The sequence below is a fragment of the Arvicanthis niloticus genome, chromosome 7 (assembly GCF_011762505.2).
Source record: "Arvicanthis niloticus isolate mArvNil1 chromosome 7, mArvNil1.pat.X, whole genome shotgun sequence".
NCBI classification, from domain to species: Eukaryota; Metazoa; Chordata; class Mammalia; order Rodentia; family Muridae; genus Arvicanthis; species Arvicanthis niloticus.
Window position 1 is genome coordinate 42,876,041 of NC_047664.1, and position 16,054 is coordinate 42,892,094.

Consider the following 16,054-nt stretch of genomic DNA (forward strand, 5'->3'; position numbering starts at 1 on the left):
TGACTTCTATGCGCATGCGCATTGGCACGTGCCTGCCGGGATTGATTTCTGCGCGGGGTTGTTGGACGAGCTGGTGGCTGTGCTACGCTGGGTGGCCGCGGCTCCACGTGCTCCCTGCGGCCGGTTGAGACCGTTGGCGGGGTCGGCTGATAGGTGAGAGCTGCTTGGAGCCCTGGGCCTAGAGGGAGGGCGATGGCGGCATGGCCGCCTTCCTTGAGGGCTTGCTCGCGGGCAAAACCTGGAGTTCTGAGCTCCTGGAGACATTGCATCCCGGTTTTAAGCCCGGCCCTCTGGGCCGGCCAGATGGCATGGTTAGTCCTCACCGCACAGGACTTTATATCTGCTGGCTGACGGTGAGAGGTCTTTTCTCTGAGTCTTGAGTATTGGGTCCGGAGGAAGGGACTGATGCCTCCTGGAGCTCAGAGGACCAAAGACCTCAGTGCCTGCAAATCTCCAAATATCTAGATACAAGCTACTTATCCCAGTGGTGCCCAGCTCCAGGTCTGTCCAAAAGGGATACCAGAGAACCTAACTTGGGGTGTGGGGTGCGTGTGAAGTTTACAGGGTTAAAGAGCTTGGCGTATAGTAGTCGTTAAGCGTAAGGATTTTCCTGCAGCACCCAATCTCCTTGGAGATAGAGGTCAGAGGGATGAGAGGGGTCTGTATGCCTGCAAGCCTAGCTTCTGGCCATTGAGGCCTAGGGACATGGGGCTTGCTCAAGTTGTGTCAAGAGTCTAGTGGCTACCTGAGTGCCTAACGCCTGCAAGTTATTCAGTTGAGGCTATGGTGAGGAAACTTGAACTGCCTCCCCAAAGGCAGGGGCATGGCTTGGATTCTTTGAGCTTCAGTGGAAACATGTGCCTCATTCATGGTCTTCCCCCAGGTCCCAAGAGGGTGGAGATATATGCTTGTCTTTTCTTTTTCAGTGTACCTGTGATTTCTAAGAATTCTGGAAGGGGCTTGTGTCTAGTTATAGTGGGCTGATTCCTTATTTCAGAGATGGGGAGAAATTGAAGTTTAAAGGGAGCAGTTGTCAGCCTGGCCTTTAAGATGCGCTGTTTTTAGGGCAAATGCAGTCGGTGTGTGTGCATGAGTTTAAAAAGTGCTAGTCCAGCCTGTAAAGTGCTTGACACACAAGCATGAGGACCTGAATTTTCATGCCCAGAACCCAGATTAAAAAGCAAGGTGCAGTGATGGAGCCCTGTGGCTCACTAGCCAGCTCACCCTCCAACTCCCAGTGAGAGAGAGACAAGGTAGGGGGCTGGAGACATGGCTCAGTGATTGAGTATTTCTTTGCTGCTCTTCCAGGGGACCTGAGTTCAATTCCCAGCTCCCAAAATCAAAGAGATCTATATTAGTCAGGGTTCTCTTAGAGTCACAGAACTTATGGAATGTCTATATATTAAGGGAATTTATTGTAATGATTTACAGTCTATAGTCCAACTAACCCAACAATGGGCAGCTGTGAATGGGAAGTCCAAGAATTTAGTTCCACAAGGTTAGGTGTTTCAGCTGGTCTTCTGTATAAGCTGGAATCCTGAAGAACTATGTTCCAACAGGTGTGCTGGCAAGTAAGTGCAAGCAGGTGAAGAAGAGCGAATCTTCCTTCTTCCAATGTCCTTATGTAGGCCTCCAGCTGGTGTGGCCCAGATTAAAGGTGTGTACCATCATGCCTGGTTTTGGAACTTGCTCTGTCCCAGTCTAGACTTGAACTCAGAGATCTGCTTGCCTCAGTCTCCTGGGTTTAAAAGCATGTACTACCTTGCCTGGGCCTGAGCTTTTCATGGCCACTATGCCTTAAGATGTCTGTGTCAAAATCCAGGTCAGAAGCCTGTATCTTATGGATCGTAGGTGTGCCCTCCATTTCTGGATTGTAGTTCATTCCAGACGTAGTCAGGTTGACAACCAGGAATAGTCATCACAAGATCCAATGCTGCCTTCTGACTTCTGTGAGTACTTACAGATGTAATAAAATGAGTCTTTAGAGAAGAGAAGGTGGGTGATTCCTGGATTTGACCTCTGGCTTCTCCAAGTTGCTCTTGGTTTTAGTGTTTATCACAGTAATGGGACCCTAACAGGACATTGCTGTCTTCACTTAGCCCGGGATTCTGTTTCATAGTTTGTGACCTTCACACTTCTGATACTGTTAAGCCTCAGACTCTGCTGGATGGTCAGTTGAGCTGGCTTTTTGATTCTGAGCCTTGCTGTTCTTTGTAGTACGTACTGAATACTTCCCATAAATGAAAGGTATTTTCTCCAGGTTGGATATGCTGCACAGCCAAGGTGACCCTGGGGGATGTCCCTCCGTCCCTCCATCTGAATAATCTCCTTACAAATCTTATCTCATTATCCGTGCTGGTGGACACACTGATTCTCATTTCATGTCCAATAAATAGGTAGAAAACCAGGTGAGCATGGCTCCAGACTGGTGTTTCAGTTGAGCATATGACTTGATTCTAACCTTCTCCTGAGTTGGTGTTCACACTATGCCATGACCATGGGGACCTGTTTTTCATAGATGCTTTGAGCATATTTTTGTCCATATCACTTCTGTTGCTTGCTGTATCTTGTTTCCAGTGTTGTTCTTGGGCTTTAATTCTGGTCTTTCCCAATGACAGACCTGTGGGTTCTAAGGTTTACTTAAGCCTGCTCTCTCCTCTCGAGCTTGATCAGAAACAGCAGTCCTCAGTGGCAGAGGTTGAAAGCTCTAAGCTATCTCTAAGTTAGCAGGGTGATAGCTTCATTGTCCTCATGGCAGAAGCGCTTCCTTGGTTTTCAGTAGATCCTTTAGCTACTCATAGCAGCTGTTCCCTGTGCTACGATGGCAGTCCATTTCTTGGTATCTGATTAGTTGACTTTTCTCTTGTTCTTACATAAATGTGTAAGGATGTCCAGACTAGGTGGCAGGAGGCTCTTGTTTTCTCGCTTGTGCAGCGGAGCTGTTGCCCAGCTGCCCAGCATTTATTTGCCTCTATCTGCCTTGTGCAAAATGATAGTAAGCATCTCAGAAGCCAGGCTGTGGTAAGCATGCTCCCAGCTCCCTGAAGTAGGACACATGTCTTTAAAAAACAGGTTAGACAACAATGCTTGTATAGTCTAGAGTGGTCATATTTCCATCAGTCGGCCTTTGGTGCCAGGCTGTAGTTGCTCACATGCCTGCCTTTGCTGAGGAAGAGGAGGGCACAGGACATTGGTGTCGAGGACCTGTGCTTTATATCTAAGGTGAACCAGTGTCTTAACTGTGCCCTAAAGGGCAGGAGGCCTTTGTACACAAGGATGGACATTTCCATTCAGGACTCAATGGAAGAAAACCATCCTGATCTTGCTTTGGTTTGGCGTGACCTCACTGGCATGTGTCAAATGGGGAATGATGATTTATGCTTGAATTCACTGTAAACAAAGCGCAGCCCATTGGTGCTGAGTTCTTACATGATGTAGAGAAGCAAGTCCTATATGTTTACTTAGTCTTCAACCTTCATTTCCTACTGAGGAAAAGGGTTCTGGGCTAAGTGGCTGTCAGTATTTGGGCTGAATAAAGCCCATTTTATAAGAACAAGACTGCTCTCTTAGAGTCCAGTGACTAAAAGGCTATGTAAGCATGGAAAGTTACCATGGTATTTGTAACACTTCAGGAATCTGTTAGCAGAGTATGTAGCATGCATGCAATGGGCAGGTGGGCGGGGTGCACACCTGGGTTTGGGAGCTTCCTCCCTGATGTGCATAAGCCCTAAAGAAACATGTTTGTTGGTCCTTGTCCACTGAGGCCAAAGGGATGTCTTCATTTTATCATCCGTGACTCCATTGTGCGTGTAGGAGTCATTTTTAGTCTAAATTGGAATTGTTCTTTAGCTTTTCCTTGCTAAGATCTGGTGCTTATCCCTTGGTTTGTTGCTGTCGTACTCACAATGACAATCTGCAGGGTACACCTGCATCGTGGCACAGGTTACCGCTTTGATTTCATGCATTTTAGCAGAGGAGGAGTGCTTGGGGACACTGGGGAAAGCTTTATCTATGCTGCCAATCTGCCAGGTTTAAATCCTTCTTTTAAGTTCCTTATTCTCTATGCCTCTGAGGCCTCATAGAAATGTGGTGCCATGACATCATTTCCCAGTAAGCTTGTTGTGAGGGCTTAGTTGGTTAGCACCACAGCACATTCCTGTCTCATGCTGAGAACTTGGCTGGTTTTCCCGCCATTGTATAGTATGCTACTTCTCAGAGATCACTGATAAGCTTTGAGCGTGTTCTTTTATTGTGGAATTCACTTATTGGGAGGAGTTTCAGTTTATTATAATCATCCTTATCTTGTTTTTTAGAGCAAGAGTTCAAACCTGTATCAGAAAATATTTAATCATTTAACCAAAAATGGTATTTTTTACATGCAATGCATGTGGTGAATCCGTGAAGAAAATACAGGTGGAAAAGCACGTGTCTATCTGCAGAAACTGTGAATGTCTTTCCTGCATTGACTGTGGGAAAGATTTCTGGTAAGTTCTGATAATTCCTGAAAATCCATGTATAGAAGCCCAGACCCCAGAAAGCTTGGAGAAATACTGGAGCAATGTGAAAGCAGACACTAAGAAGGAAACTGCTAAAATAATTTAAATCTGTTTTTTCTTTCCCAGCTCTGGTTCCTAGATTTGCCACTCTGAAACTAATAATTTATTATAAATGCCTAGGCCATAAGCTTTGGCTCATTCCCTGACTAACTCATAACTTATTTCACCCATTCAAACTATTCTATGTCTATCATTTGGTTAGTTACCCTCTCCTTTAGGAAACTTTATGGTCTGTGATTCTTCAGGGAGTGCCTTTTAATTTTAAGGACTTGTTAAAGACAAGACCAAAGGGACAGTATTCTGTTGGTTAGAAATTTGGGGCTTACAAGGTGGTGCAGTGGGTTTTAAAGCACCTGTCCTACTAGCTTGACCACCAAAGTTCCATCCCCAGGACCCAAAGTAGAAGAGAGAGCTGACTCCCCAAATTGTCCTCTGACCTACACGTGTACTTTGTGGCACTTAGAACACACACATTTGAGGGGCGTATAGTTGAAAGGAGTAAGATTCGGAGGCAGAGCTCTTGCCTGGGGAGCATGAGGCCCTCCATTCATTCCCAGCACCATTGAAAAAAAGGTTTTAGGGAAGATGTGGTCCTCAAGCTTCCTAAAAGGCGTTTACTTCCACAGTTACCCAGTTTGAGGAAATAAGCACTCAGGATAAGGTGCGGCTTTGCTGTTTGTCAGGCCATTGCTCTGAGGAAAGAAACAAATAAGCAGGGGAAAAAACTAGGTTAAGAATTAGGCTGTTTGTGCAGTTGGCCAGGTGTGGAACATCTCTGAGAGCCACTAGCATGCTGTCAGTCTAGTGACCAGGCTTGGTCCCTCTGCAGGGGCGACGACTACAAAAGCCACGTGAAGTGCATCAGTGAAGGTCAGAAGTACGGAGGCAAAGGCTATGAAGCCAAGACAAACAAAGGTGACGCAAAGCAGCAGGCGTGGATTCAGGTAAGGGTCTCCCATCCTGCTGCTCATCCCACACCTGCTTCTTTCTGGGGGTTCAGCGTGTCAGTGTCAGCTGTGCAGATAAGTCCCAGAGACAGCACATCTTAGGGACAGCAGAAGTATTGGAACATCAAGAAAGATAAAATTGCGGTGCATTTATATCTGGCTCATGTCTCCTACAGATTGCTCTCAAAATATTACAGGTTCCTGCTAACTTTCTTTTGGCTGTAAAACAAAATCAAAGTGTGTACAGGTCCATTCCTAGTGTTAGAGGTCTTACGGCTTAGCCATGTCAGTCTGTCACAGCTGAACAAAGTAAACATTTTCACAAATTTAAGGAATTTTCTAGTGAAAATACGTATAAAAGCAGCAAGCTCTGGTTTGAAAAAAGGGAAGATGGGTGGACAAATGTCACCTTTGTGCAGACTGCATTCTTCTGAAAATCAGATTAGTTGTTCCCCCACTGAATGACACAGTGTGAGTGTGAACTTGTGGTGGTGGCTCTGTCTCTGAAGGTGCACACTACTGGCATGACCTTCATGAAGGACTTGGAGGAGCTTTCCCGGTTGAGTACCACTTGGGAAGCGGCTGAAACCTTACCTTTAAGATGTGTGTGGTGCTAGCAAGATGGCTCAACTAGGATGCAGGTGCTCTGACATTCACACAAATACCCTTCCCCACTGAGCCATTCTTGCTGACATTTACTTGATATTGTCTATCTGTTATGTCTAAGAAACCATTACCAGATACCTTAGTCAGGGTTTTTATTTTTGTATAAACATCATGACCAAGAAGTTGGGGAGGAAAGGGTTTATTCAGCTTACATTTCCACATTGCTGTTCATCACCAAAGGAAGTCAGGACTGGAACTCAAGCAGGTCAGGAAGCAGGAGCTGATGCAGATGCCATGGAGGGATGTTACTTACTGGCTTGTTTCCCCTGGCTTGTTTAGCTTGTTTTTTTGTTTTTTTGTTTTGTTTTGTTTTGTTTTTACTAGAATCCAAGACTTTCAGCCCCAGAGATGGTACTACCCACAAGGGGCCCCTCCCTCCTTGATCACTAATTGAGAAAATGCCTTACAGCTGGATCTCTTGGAGGCATTTTCTCAACTGAAGCTCCTTTCTCTGTGATAACTCCAGCTTGTGTCAAGTTGACACAAAACTAGCCAGTACCTTCCCCCAAGGTTTTATAGTTTTACTTTTTAAAATGTAGGTCCTTGATTCATTTTGAGGTTTTTTTTTTTTTTTTGTTGTTGTTGTTTTTGTTTTGTTTTTTTTTGTATAACATAAGGTAAGCATCCAGTTTCCCTGTGAGGATCCATAGTTCCTGGTATCATTTGTTGAAAGGGGGGTCTATTCTTCCGTGGACTAGTCTCGTTATCCTTGTCAAAAAACTCTTTAACTGTATCCTCAGGGGCTTTCTGGACCTTTCTAGTGCTCTTTGTGGCAGTACCACACTCTTTAGATTATTGTAGCTTTGTAGTAAGTTTTGAAATTTAAAAAAAAAAAAAAACTATTATTTTTCAAAATTGTTTTTGTTGGACTTCAGGTTGACATGTAAATGTTGTCTCAGTCTATGAGGTTAATGCCCTCTTTTATTCTTGTAACTGTTCACCGTTCCTTCACCATTTTGGTTATGGTTCCTTATGTTGTGTTGCTGATGGAATGCTCCTGAAGTTCACGTCTGAATTGGGTTTTTGTTGGTGTATGTAAGAAAGCAGCTTGCTTTTTAAGAAGTGATGGTGCATTCTGCAGCTCTGCTGGATGAGTTGTTAATTCTGACTGGCTGTACCCTGTAGCCCTTTCTACATGAAAGACTACATTCCCTCAAATACTGCCTGTACACGTGTGACCTGATTTTGTTCCTTGTGTTAGGGAGGCTTTGCTTTTGTTTCTTGCTTAACCACTTTGGCCAGGACTCCGGTGCTGTGTTGAATAGGAGAATGTTTCCCATTGTGCATAGATGCATACAGAATCTTGGTTTAAAATGTGAAAGCCCTTTGGCCATGCCAAGGACTTGAGTTTGGCTTCATGTAATAAGTCATTTGTTTATTTTCCTCTGTCTTAAATAGAAAATTAATGAGTTAATAAAGAAACCCAATGTCAGCCCCAAGGTGCGAGAACTTCTGCAGCAAATTAGCGCTTTTGACAATGTTCCCAGAAAAAAGGCGAAGTTTCAGGTATGGATTTAAATGGCTTTCCTAAATCTGTGACCCATCAGTGACCTGCAGAGAGACAGTGGCTCTTTCTCTTGTGTCCACAGAACTGGATGAAAAACAGCCTGAAAGTGCACAGCGACTCTGTTCTGGAGCAGGTGTGGAACATCTTCTCCGAAGCTTCCAGCATCGTGAGTCCGCTCCACTTTGCCATTGCAATATGGCAGACAACTGGGAATAAGGAAATGAGTTGTCATGTGTGGGGATCCAGATGGCACTATTGGGAGCTGTGATGCTTTTAACAAGTTAGTCCTGATCAGATGAAGTTAGGACATTGAGGCCATGCTTTAAGGGGATGCTGAGACATCAGCCCCTACCTTGTTCTCTCTGTGTCTAATTCATTGGCCACGTGTCAGCTGTGCATGGAGATTACACACACTCTGTGCTGGCAGACACACTTAGATGACTCAGGCACACGCAATAGTCACACATGCTGTTCTGAAAGCTGAAGCTGTAGCCTCCAAGTTCCTTCCAGCCCTGGACCTGGACCTTGAGCCCAGCTCTGCAGACACACAGCTCCCTGACTTAGCCCACACCTGACTGCTCTTCCACATCCAGATAAGGGTGACAGTGAGCCAAATCACAGAGTGACTTCATTTCATCCTTTTGTGCCATGAAAACAGGTCTAGAGTTGGGTATGAGCTGGTGGGGAGGGGTGTTTGTTATTCATTTTGTATTTGTATTGCTAAATTTTAGCTGCTGGATATTATAGTTATAAACATTATAGAGTGGGCAATAGACCTGGCAGACTAGGGACTTAGATGATTCCTGTTTTTACATAAGGAGCAAGATCAGCAGCCGCCCAGCCACATGGCCAAGCCACATGAAGAGATCCCCACCAAGGTTCCATCTGCAAAAACAAATGGCACCACAGAGGAGCAAACAGAGGCAAAGAAGAATAAAAGAGAAAGGAAGGAGGAACGACAGAAGAACAGGAAGAAAGAGAAGAAAGAGCTGAAGTTAGAAAACCATCAGGAAAACCTGAGGAGCCAGAAGGCAAAGAAGCGCAAAAAGGGGCAGGAGGCCGGACATGAGGCTGGTGGGGAGGACGCCACTGAGGCCAACAGCCCACCAGAGAAGAAGAGAGCCCGGGGTGGACAGGCTCCTGAAGAGGGAGCAGACAGAAATGGGGGTCCCGGGGAGGATGCTGACGAGGGGCAGACCAAGACAGCCCTGGGCAAACGGAAGCGGCAGAAGCACTCAGAAGGTGTGTGCCAGCCTGCGCATTGGGTTCTCAGTGGGGCTGTGAGCCGGGGTACGGGAAATGGGTTAATCCTCACATTAAGAAGAGCGAAAGCTCTGGGGCCCAGCTGATCTCACCTCCCTCTCAGCCTTTTGTTGCTCATCATTAGCAGGCATGATAGCAGAGCCTACAGAGCGAGGTGCGGGAGGAACCGGTGCTGGTGTGGAGCTGGGCTTGGGAGTGCTAGCAGCTAACCCTCTTTCCTTCTGTAACAGTTGAGTCTGATTACAAGAAGAAAAAGATGAAGTTGCCAGGGCAGCCTGAAGAGCGAGAGCCCGAGGACCATGAGGCTCCATCGAAAGGTACCAACCACTGCCTGTGTTTACTCCAAGTGGGTAGGGAAGGGATGCTTCTTGCCAGAGGTGAACCAGGCCCTTCCATCAGAGACCCCACTAAGAATTTTGAAGTTAATCCAGTTTTCCAGACCTGTATGTTGGTGCCACAGTGCCTCAATCCTCTCCTAAGGAAGGGGGAGGGTCCTGATTGAAAATACAGAGATGTTGGCTAGCATTTCACTCCTGTGACAAATATCTGAGATGATCAAACTATAAAATCAATTAATTTTGGCTCATGGTCACTAAGCTCTGTTGATTTGGGGTCTGTGGTAGGACCTGCTATTCAAAAGGCCAGGAAGGAAAAGAGAAGAGGCTCAGGTCCCACGGCCTCTAAAGATCATATATGCTAGTGTCCTACCTTGATAAGGTTTCTATACCTCTCAGTTGCACCAAGTTGGGTCTCAGCCTTTAGGGGCACTCCAGATCCAGACCATAGCAATTTATTGCCCTTGGAATTGGCAGTGAATTCAGTGTGGTTTTCCAAGCTTCTTCCCTTCCCACCTTCCCCATCTGTCTTGTCTGATTCTCATCCTGTAGAGATGTCTCCTCTCTGTCTCTGGGTCTGTTCCTAGGATCTCCTTCCATGAAGCTCCACAGCCACCTCCCATAAGCCTTCCATATTTATATGCTATCGGAATCCAAGCCCTTGAGGGCTTCTCTTAAATACCACCTCACACACAGTTCCTGTGTCATGAAGCTGGAAGTTGTGTTGTAAAGTGGCAGTCCACACTCTGGACACCCACCCTTTCATCCTGCCAACGGAAATAAGCCAAGATGGGAGTTACAGCCGTGGGTGAAGGCCCAGTGACTGCCCAAGCTTAGTCAGATCTCTTGAAGCCTCTCTCCAACTTGGTAGACCAAAGGCATTTAAACATTAAATTATTTCTTTTCTTGGCCTTTTGTCCCTTTTCTGGTTGGATTTGAGGTTTTTGTTTTCTCACTATTGTGACTTGAGACTTGTTTATTTATCATATTTGTGTGTTATACATACATATTAGTTTTGTTTTCAAGACAGGGTTTCTCTGTATCCCTGGCTGTCCTGGGCTCTGTATACCAGGCTGACTTTGCACTCTGCGATCCTCCTGCCTCTGCCTTCCGAGTACTGGGATTAAAGATGTGCACCACTACACCCAGCCACTTCCGCGCGCCCCCCCCACCCCCACCCCCCCACTAAGGCTTGAACTGGACTTTGCCTGCGCTAAACAGTCTATTACTAAGTTTCATCCATAACCTCTTTTATTACTTGGGACAGAAACATCACTAAGGTTGTCTGTGCTGGCCTTGACCTTATACACAGAACCCACAGGTAGCCTCTGAGTAGTTGGGGATCACAGACCTGTTCCTCACAGCATACTTCCTGCTTATGTGGCTTTCTCTCCAGACCTTAAGGTAGTGGATGTTCCTGCTGCCAGGTAGATGTGAAAGAAGTCCAAGTTTCCTGCTCCTTGTCACAGCCAGGCCAGGTTTCCCCTTGTGGAATTTGCTGCCACCACAGCCAGGCAGCTTCTTACTCATTACCCACGAGCATGGAAGAAAGTTCAGATTTCTTGTTCATCTTTGACATGGTCCTTGCCACAGCCTTTGGAAGGCAGGATTCTGCCCCCAACTCGACCTTGGCCAGCGATGGTCAGTGGTTAGACACAGGCTGTGGCACTAGCCTAGAGTTAATGGTTGTGCCGTCAGTGTTGGTGACTGGCTAGACATCCCATTTCTTTGCTCCTTTGCTGAATCTGCAGGTGTGGGCTGGGACCTTACATCTCACTGGCTTTCTCAGCTCCAGATTTATACAGTGAAGCAAGAGCCTGTCCCGTGGCAAGTCCTGTGACACTGCCAGTCTGTCTCTCACCTCCTTCCCACATTGTCCTGGGTTTGTGGAGCCTGGCATTCAGTTAGAGAATTGGGCCTAGCAAGAAAAACAGGAGCAGGCTGAGGTTCACCTTCTATGCCCCATGATCTCTGGATGCCCAGCTCAGTATGTCTTTTGATCTTTTTTCCCAGGAGGCTGTCCCAACTCTGCTTATGAGGCCCTCTGTCCTTCTGAACACAGTGAAGGACCTTGGTACCTGGAAGCTCCTGTTACTGGGCTAGTGAAGGACTTGGGATCTTGTTCATGGGAAAGTTGTGTCATTTCCTAGGAAGCAAACAGCTATGCAGACATTTTTTTTTTTTCTTTGCCTTTGGGATAACAAGACAAATCAAACGGCCTTATGCATTATTCTTTGTATTGTAGGTAAATTCAACTGGAAGGGGACCATTAAAGCTGTTCTGAAACAAGCTCCAGACAATGAGATATCAGTCAAGAAGTTAAAGAAAAAGGTACATCCTGCAGCAAAGTCAGGCATGGAACAGCTGAGGAGGGTTTGTCTTTATGTGTGTTGTTTAACCTGCAACACAGTGTGACAGACATATTTCCAGAGCTGCTCACATGGCCCCTTAGGGGTGTGCAGCTGGGACAAGCCCATCCTGGAACAAGCCAGGGTGGCTCTCCGACTCTGGACCTGACTAACAAGACTGCGTTGCCTACAATTGGGCCATACTGGGAATGATCAGAAGTGATCTTTCCAGGCATTTTGCTCTCCTTTGCTGATGTAAATGACTACTGATGCTTTTTCCAGAAAGTTTTATTGCATTTATTTACACTCGCGCACACACACACACAAACACATTTCTGTATACACACGTGTATACATGGAGGTCAGAGAACAGTTTGTATGACTCTTCTTCCTTTCTACCATGTGGGCCCCAGGGAGTGAACTTGAGTCTTCAGGCTTGCAAGGCAAGCCCCTTCACAACTGCACCATCTTGCCAGCCTTTTTCTTTTGATGCTGTAGCTCTGTGTGACATGCAGTTGTGTACACACCAAGGCAGCTGCTTATCTTCATAAGCAGAGCTCACTTGTGTGACCAGCATCTGAATGTCTTTTATTTTGTAGTGCTGGTCCATATCTGGGCCTTTTTCCATGTACTTCATCCCCTTGACATCTGTTTCTTTCTGTAAAGGTTATGGCTCAGTACCATGCAGTGACGAGTGACCATCACACGTCAGAGGAGGAGCTCCTGGCCATCTTCAACAGGAAGATCAGCAGGAACCCCACCTTTAAGGTGCTGAAGGACAGAGTAAAGCTTCTGAAGTGAGGGCTGTTGTTTCCCACTGGCATCCTGTTGGCTGCTTCCCTCGACGATTTGTAAAACGTGTAATGAATTATAACACCCAAAGACTGCTTTCTGAAACTGCTTTTAAGTTAAGGAAAAAATATATTTTTGTTAAAACTTTTATGAAAAAATAAAATATATCCTTGTCAAATTCTGCATCTGTGGTAACAAATTCTTGTACTTTAAGAAAACACTGCAGGAAACATTAGACTGTATTGTAATGACAAATGAAAATGGACTTCCCCATTTGATGAGGTGGGAGTGTTGGTTTAGGACCAGCCAGACGCTGCCTGCTGGAGCTCCGGTGCAGACCCCTGAATGGTGGTGACTGGGATTTTACCTGTCATGATCCTTGTTTAGGCAGCAGTGACAATCTGTAGAGTAGGCGTTTACTGTGACAGGTTAGCTGATGCAGCCGGGTTGTCAGGATGGCATCCCAAAGGAGTAGCTGTTAAGCACAAGAAAGCTGATCTGCATGTCACCTCTGTTGACACCTGTGCCACCTCCTGACAGCTGACATTTTGCCTTTCAGCGAGAATTATCCTTTTAGCCAGTAAGAAGAGTAAAGTGGAGACTGTCCCAGACTACACATCTAATGAGGGTCAAAAGCCCTATGCCTGCTAAGGTCATTCTGAGACAACTCCTCCAGTGCCCAGGGAGCAGAAGCGAACCCCATTGACCACATGTGATGAACTTATACAAAGCAACCCCGGGGTGGGGGGGGATCTCAAAAAATGTCCAGATGCTTGGGTGTTTGACAGTGTGCGGTCTCTATCAACTGTCCTTTTTACTGCAATGCCTTAAGGTAGTTTGTCGAATATGACAAAATCAAACTATGCTATGTTCCAGTGGACTTACATGTGGAACAGCTATCCCAGGGCTCAGGGGAGGTGGAACTCCACAGGAAGGCAAATGCAAGGTTCTGACAGTTGACATCATGATGGGAGTCAGCTGGTCACTGGTGCTGGTGAAGGGCTGGCCATGCAGGTGCCTCTGGGGTCTGGCATTACCACACATCTCATGCTCACATCTCATGCTCCTTGCACAGAAGCTGTCCCCAGCTTGCCTGCCTGACTTGGACTGTTACACACCCCTGACTGCAAGGGCTTTAGAAACTGGAACAGCCTTCCTCTAAGGGCTCAAACCTCCTTGTCTAGGTTCAATGTCAAGCCCAGTACTGCCCCCTGCTGCCCATGCTCAGGCTTGTCTGCAGGGTCTAGCAACCAGGTCTCCCCTAACCTGACAAAGACCTATTTTTGACAATGTATTAGCTTGTCGGCTTATGATTTGTTGTATTTATGTGTATGGGTGTTTCGCTTGCATTAAGTCTATGTACCACATTCATAGAGGATTTGGGATCTTCCAGAACTGGAATTGGAGATGGTTGTAAGCTGCCAAAATGTATGGATATTAAATCTGGGTTCTCTAGAGGAGCAGCCAGTGGAGTTTTTTGTTTGTTTGGTTTGGTTTTTGAGACAAGGTTTCTCTATCCCTGGACTTCCTGAAACTCACTCTGTAGACCAGGCTGCCCTCAAACGCAGAGATATACCTGCCTCTGCCTCCCAAGTGCTGGGAGCAGCCAGTGCTGGTAACTATCTCTCCAGTCTGCCTCGTGATTTTTATATTCCTGGAATCTGTCAACTGCATACTCATAATTTTCCCTGATGCCACTTAAGAGGGATTTGGGGGTAGATGGATTTCATCAGCCCGCAGGAGATGAAGATGTCTGGCTGTCTCATGCTGGGCCCTCTAAAGGATTGAGCATATTATAAGCTCTAGGGAGAAAACAGGCTCAAAAACGTGAGTGGAGACTGTTGAGGGTCAAGCTGCCTTCGCCTCTACTACCAGACTACAATATTCAGGCTGATGCAGAAGTCAGAACGTGGGCAGTCAACAGCCATTTATATATGGGAAAAGCTGAGAATTACAAAATTGCTTAACAGGCTTGGTGGAAACTTCAGAGGAGACAGCTTTCCCACTCTCCATAATTGTGAACTTCCACATGAGTTTAGGGTCTGAGCCCAGGTCCTCTAGAGGAGCAGCAAGTACTCTTAACTGCTGAGCCATCTCTCTAGTACCCCAAAGATTTTATTTGTAATTGTGCATATGTTTGGGTATCTGCAGTGAGTGCAGTACTCATGGAAGACAGAAAAAGTTTAGATCTGCCTGTGAGCTGCCCAATGTGGGTACTGGGAATGGAACTCAGGTCCTCTGGAAGATCAGCCAGTGATCTTGACTACAGAGCCATCTCTTCAGCACCTATATATCGTCTTTTTAAAATGTATTTTATTATTTTATGTGTATGAGTGCTTTTCCTACATAAGTGTTTGTGCACCACCTGCATGCAATGCCCACAGAGACCAGAAGAGGGCAGTAGATCCCCTGGAACTGGAGTTAACAGATAGTTATGAACTGCCATTTGGGTGCTGGGAATTGAACCTTGGTCCTCTGGAAGAGCAGCCAGTATTACTAACCACTGAGCAAGCAATCTCTCTAGCCCCATCTTTTTGAAGTTTTTATTTTTAAATTATGTGTATGAATGTGGGTGTTGTACAGGAATACATGTGCCTGCAGAGGCCAGAAGAGAGCATCAGATCCTGGAGTAATGGGCAGTTGTGAGGCACTGAATATGGGTGCTGGAAACTGAATTTTGGTCCCCTGGAAGGGCAGCAGGCATTCTTAGGGACTGAGCCACCCTTCCTGCTCACAAACATGTATTATGTATATTGAAGTAAACACTTTAACAGCTGAATAAAGAGAATTATAAAAGACCAGTGTTATTTTTGATTCCATAGTGACGGTGGTGGATAGTGTGCCTTGATAAAGCCAACCCTCCTCACTGGCTTTAAGCTCTTTTGTGTCCACGATGAACATGAACTCCAGCATAGATAATTACATGTTGCTGACTTATACCTGGGTGCAGCCATGACAATGGCAAAGCCTACTGGACTCTTTCCCTTGCAGAAGGAAACGAGAGGAATTACTACCTTCAGTAAGTAAGAAGAAAGGCATGTTCTGGGCATCTCCTGTCGCTTTGTGATTACCAGATCTGAAACTTCAGCCTTTAACCCTTCTTCTTCTGATTTGCTTTCAAGAAGTGCCTGGAATAGCCGGGCAGTGGTGGCGCACGCCTTTAATCCCAGCACTTGGGAGGCAGAGGCAGGAGGATTTCTGAGTTTGAGGCCAGCCTGGTCTACAGAGTGAGTTCCAGGACAGCCAGAACTACACAGAGAAACCCTGTCTCGGAAAAAAAAAAAAAAAAAAAAAAAAAAGTGCCTGGAATCAGCCCTCAACCGAAGTGCTTGCTGCACCAAGAAGAGCATATTAGACTTTCCATCCACTAGAAAGCATAGGAAGTGTTATTTTGCAGTGGTTTCTAAATTATGGATGTCAAGGGGTTGGTGGTACAGCTGGTCCTTGGAGTTTGGCAAGACTTGGTCTGTATGGGAATACTCACTATCTTCATTTTAGAGCTACTGACTGTGCTCCAGGCTTATGTTAATGCTGAGCCCTTGGGGAAGCCCCTTGTCATTGAGAATGCCCTAAGTCACATGGTTAGCTGCAGCATTCCAGACTGCTTACTCTAGGCAGGGATGTGTGCAAGGTACCAGGC

At 46.0% G+C, this 16,054-nt stretch overlaps 1 protein-coding gene across 2 annotated transcripts; it reads left to right on the top strand.

Moving 5' to 3' along the window:
• Positions 1 to 11: 11 nt before the first annotated feature.
• On the top strand, positions 12 to 12,597 carry Lyar (Ly1 antibody reactive). 2 transcript variants are annotated; one of them, XM_076938413.1, is made up of 10 exons: positions 18 to 153; positions 1,560 to 1,657; positions 4,314 to 4,484; positions 5,386 to 5,500; positions 7,568 to 7,675; positions 7,759 to 7,842; positions 8,495 to 8,918; positions 9,170 to 9,256; positions 11,520 to 11,605; positions 12,289 to 12,597. In XM_076938413.1, exons 3-10 carry the CDS (start codon positions 4,363 to 4,365, stop codon positions 12,421 to 12,423), a joined length of 1,161 nt encoding a protein of 386 aa, XP_076794528.1. In that variant the 5' UTR covers positions 18 to 153; positions 1,560 to 1,657; positions 4,314 to 4,362; the 3' UTR covers positions 12,424 to 12,597. The 2 variants fall into 2 exon arrangements, with proteins under 2 accessions (XP_034365287.1, XP_076794528.1); XM_034509396.2 differs by lacking the exon at positions 1,560 to 1,657 and having other exon boundaries at positions 12 to 153.
• The last annotated feature ends 3,457 nt before the right edge of the window (positions 12,598 to 16,054 follow it).

Bases quoted from the DNA above. Each gene is read 5' to 3' on its own strand.
- Lyar (XM_034509396.2), top strand. From the start codon at position 4,363: ATGGTATTTTTTACATGCAATGCATGTGGTGAATCCGTGAAGAAAATA. The intron at 4,485-5,385 runs GTAAGTTCTGAT...GTCCCTCTGCAG, and splicing joins GACTGTGGGAAAGATTTCTG to GGGCGACGACTACAAAAGCC. The intron at 7,843-8,494 runs GTGAGTCCGCTC...TTTTTACATAAG, and splicing joins TCTCCGAAGCTTCCAGCATC to GAGCAAGATCAGCAGCCGCC.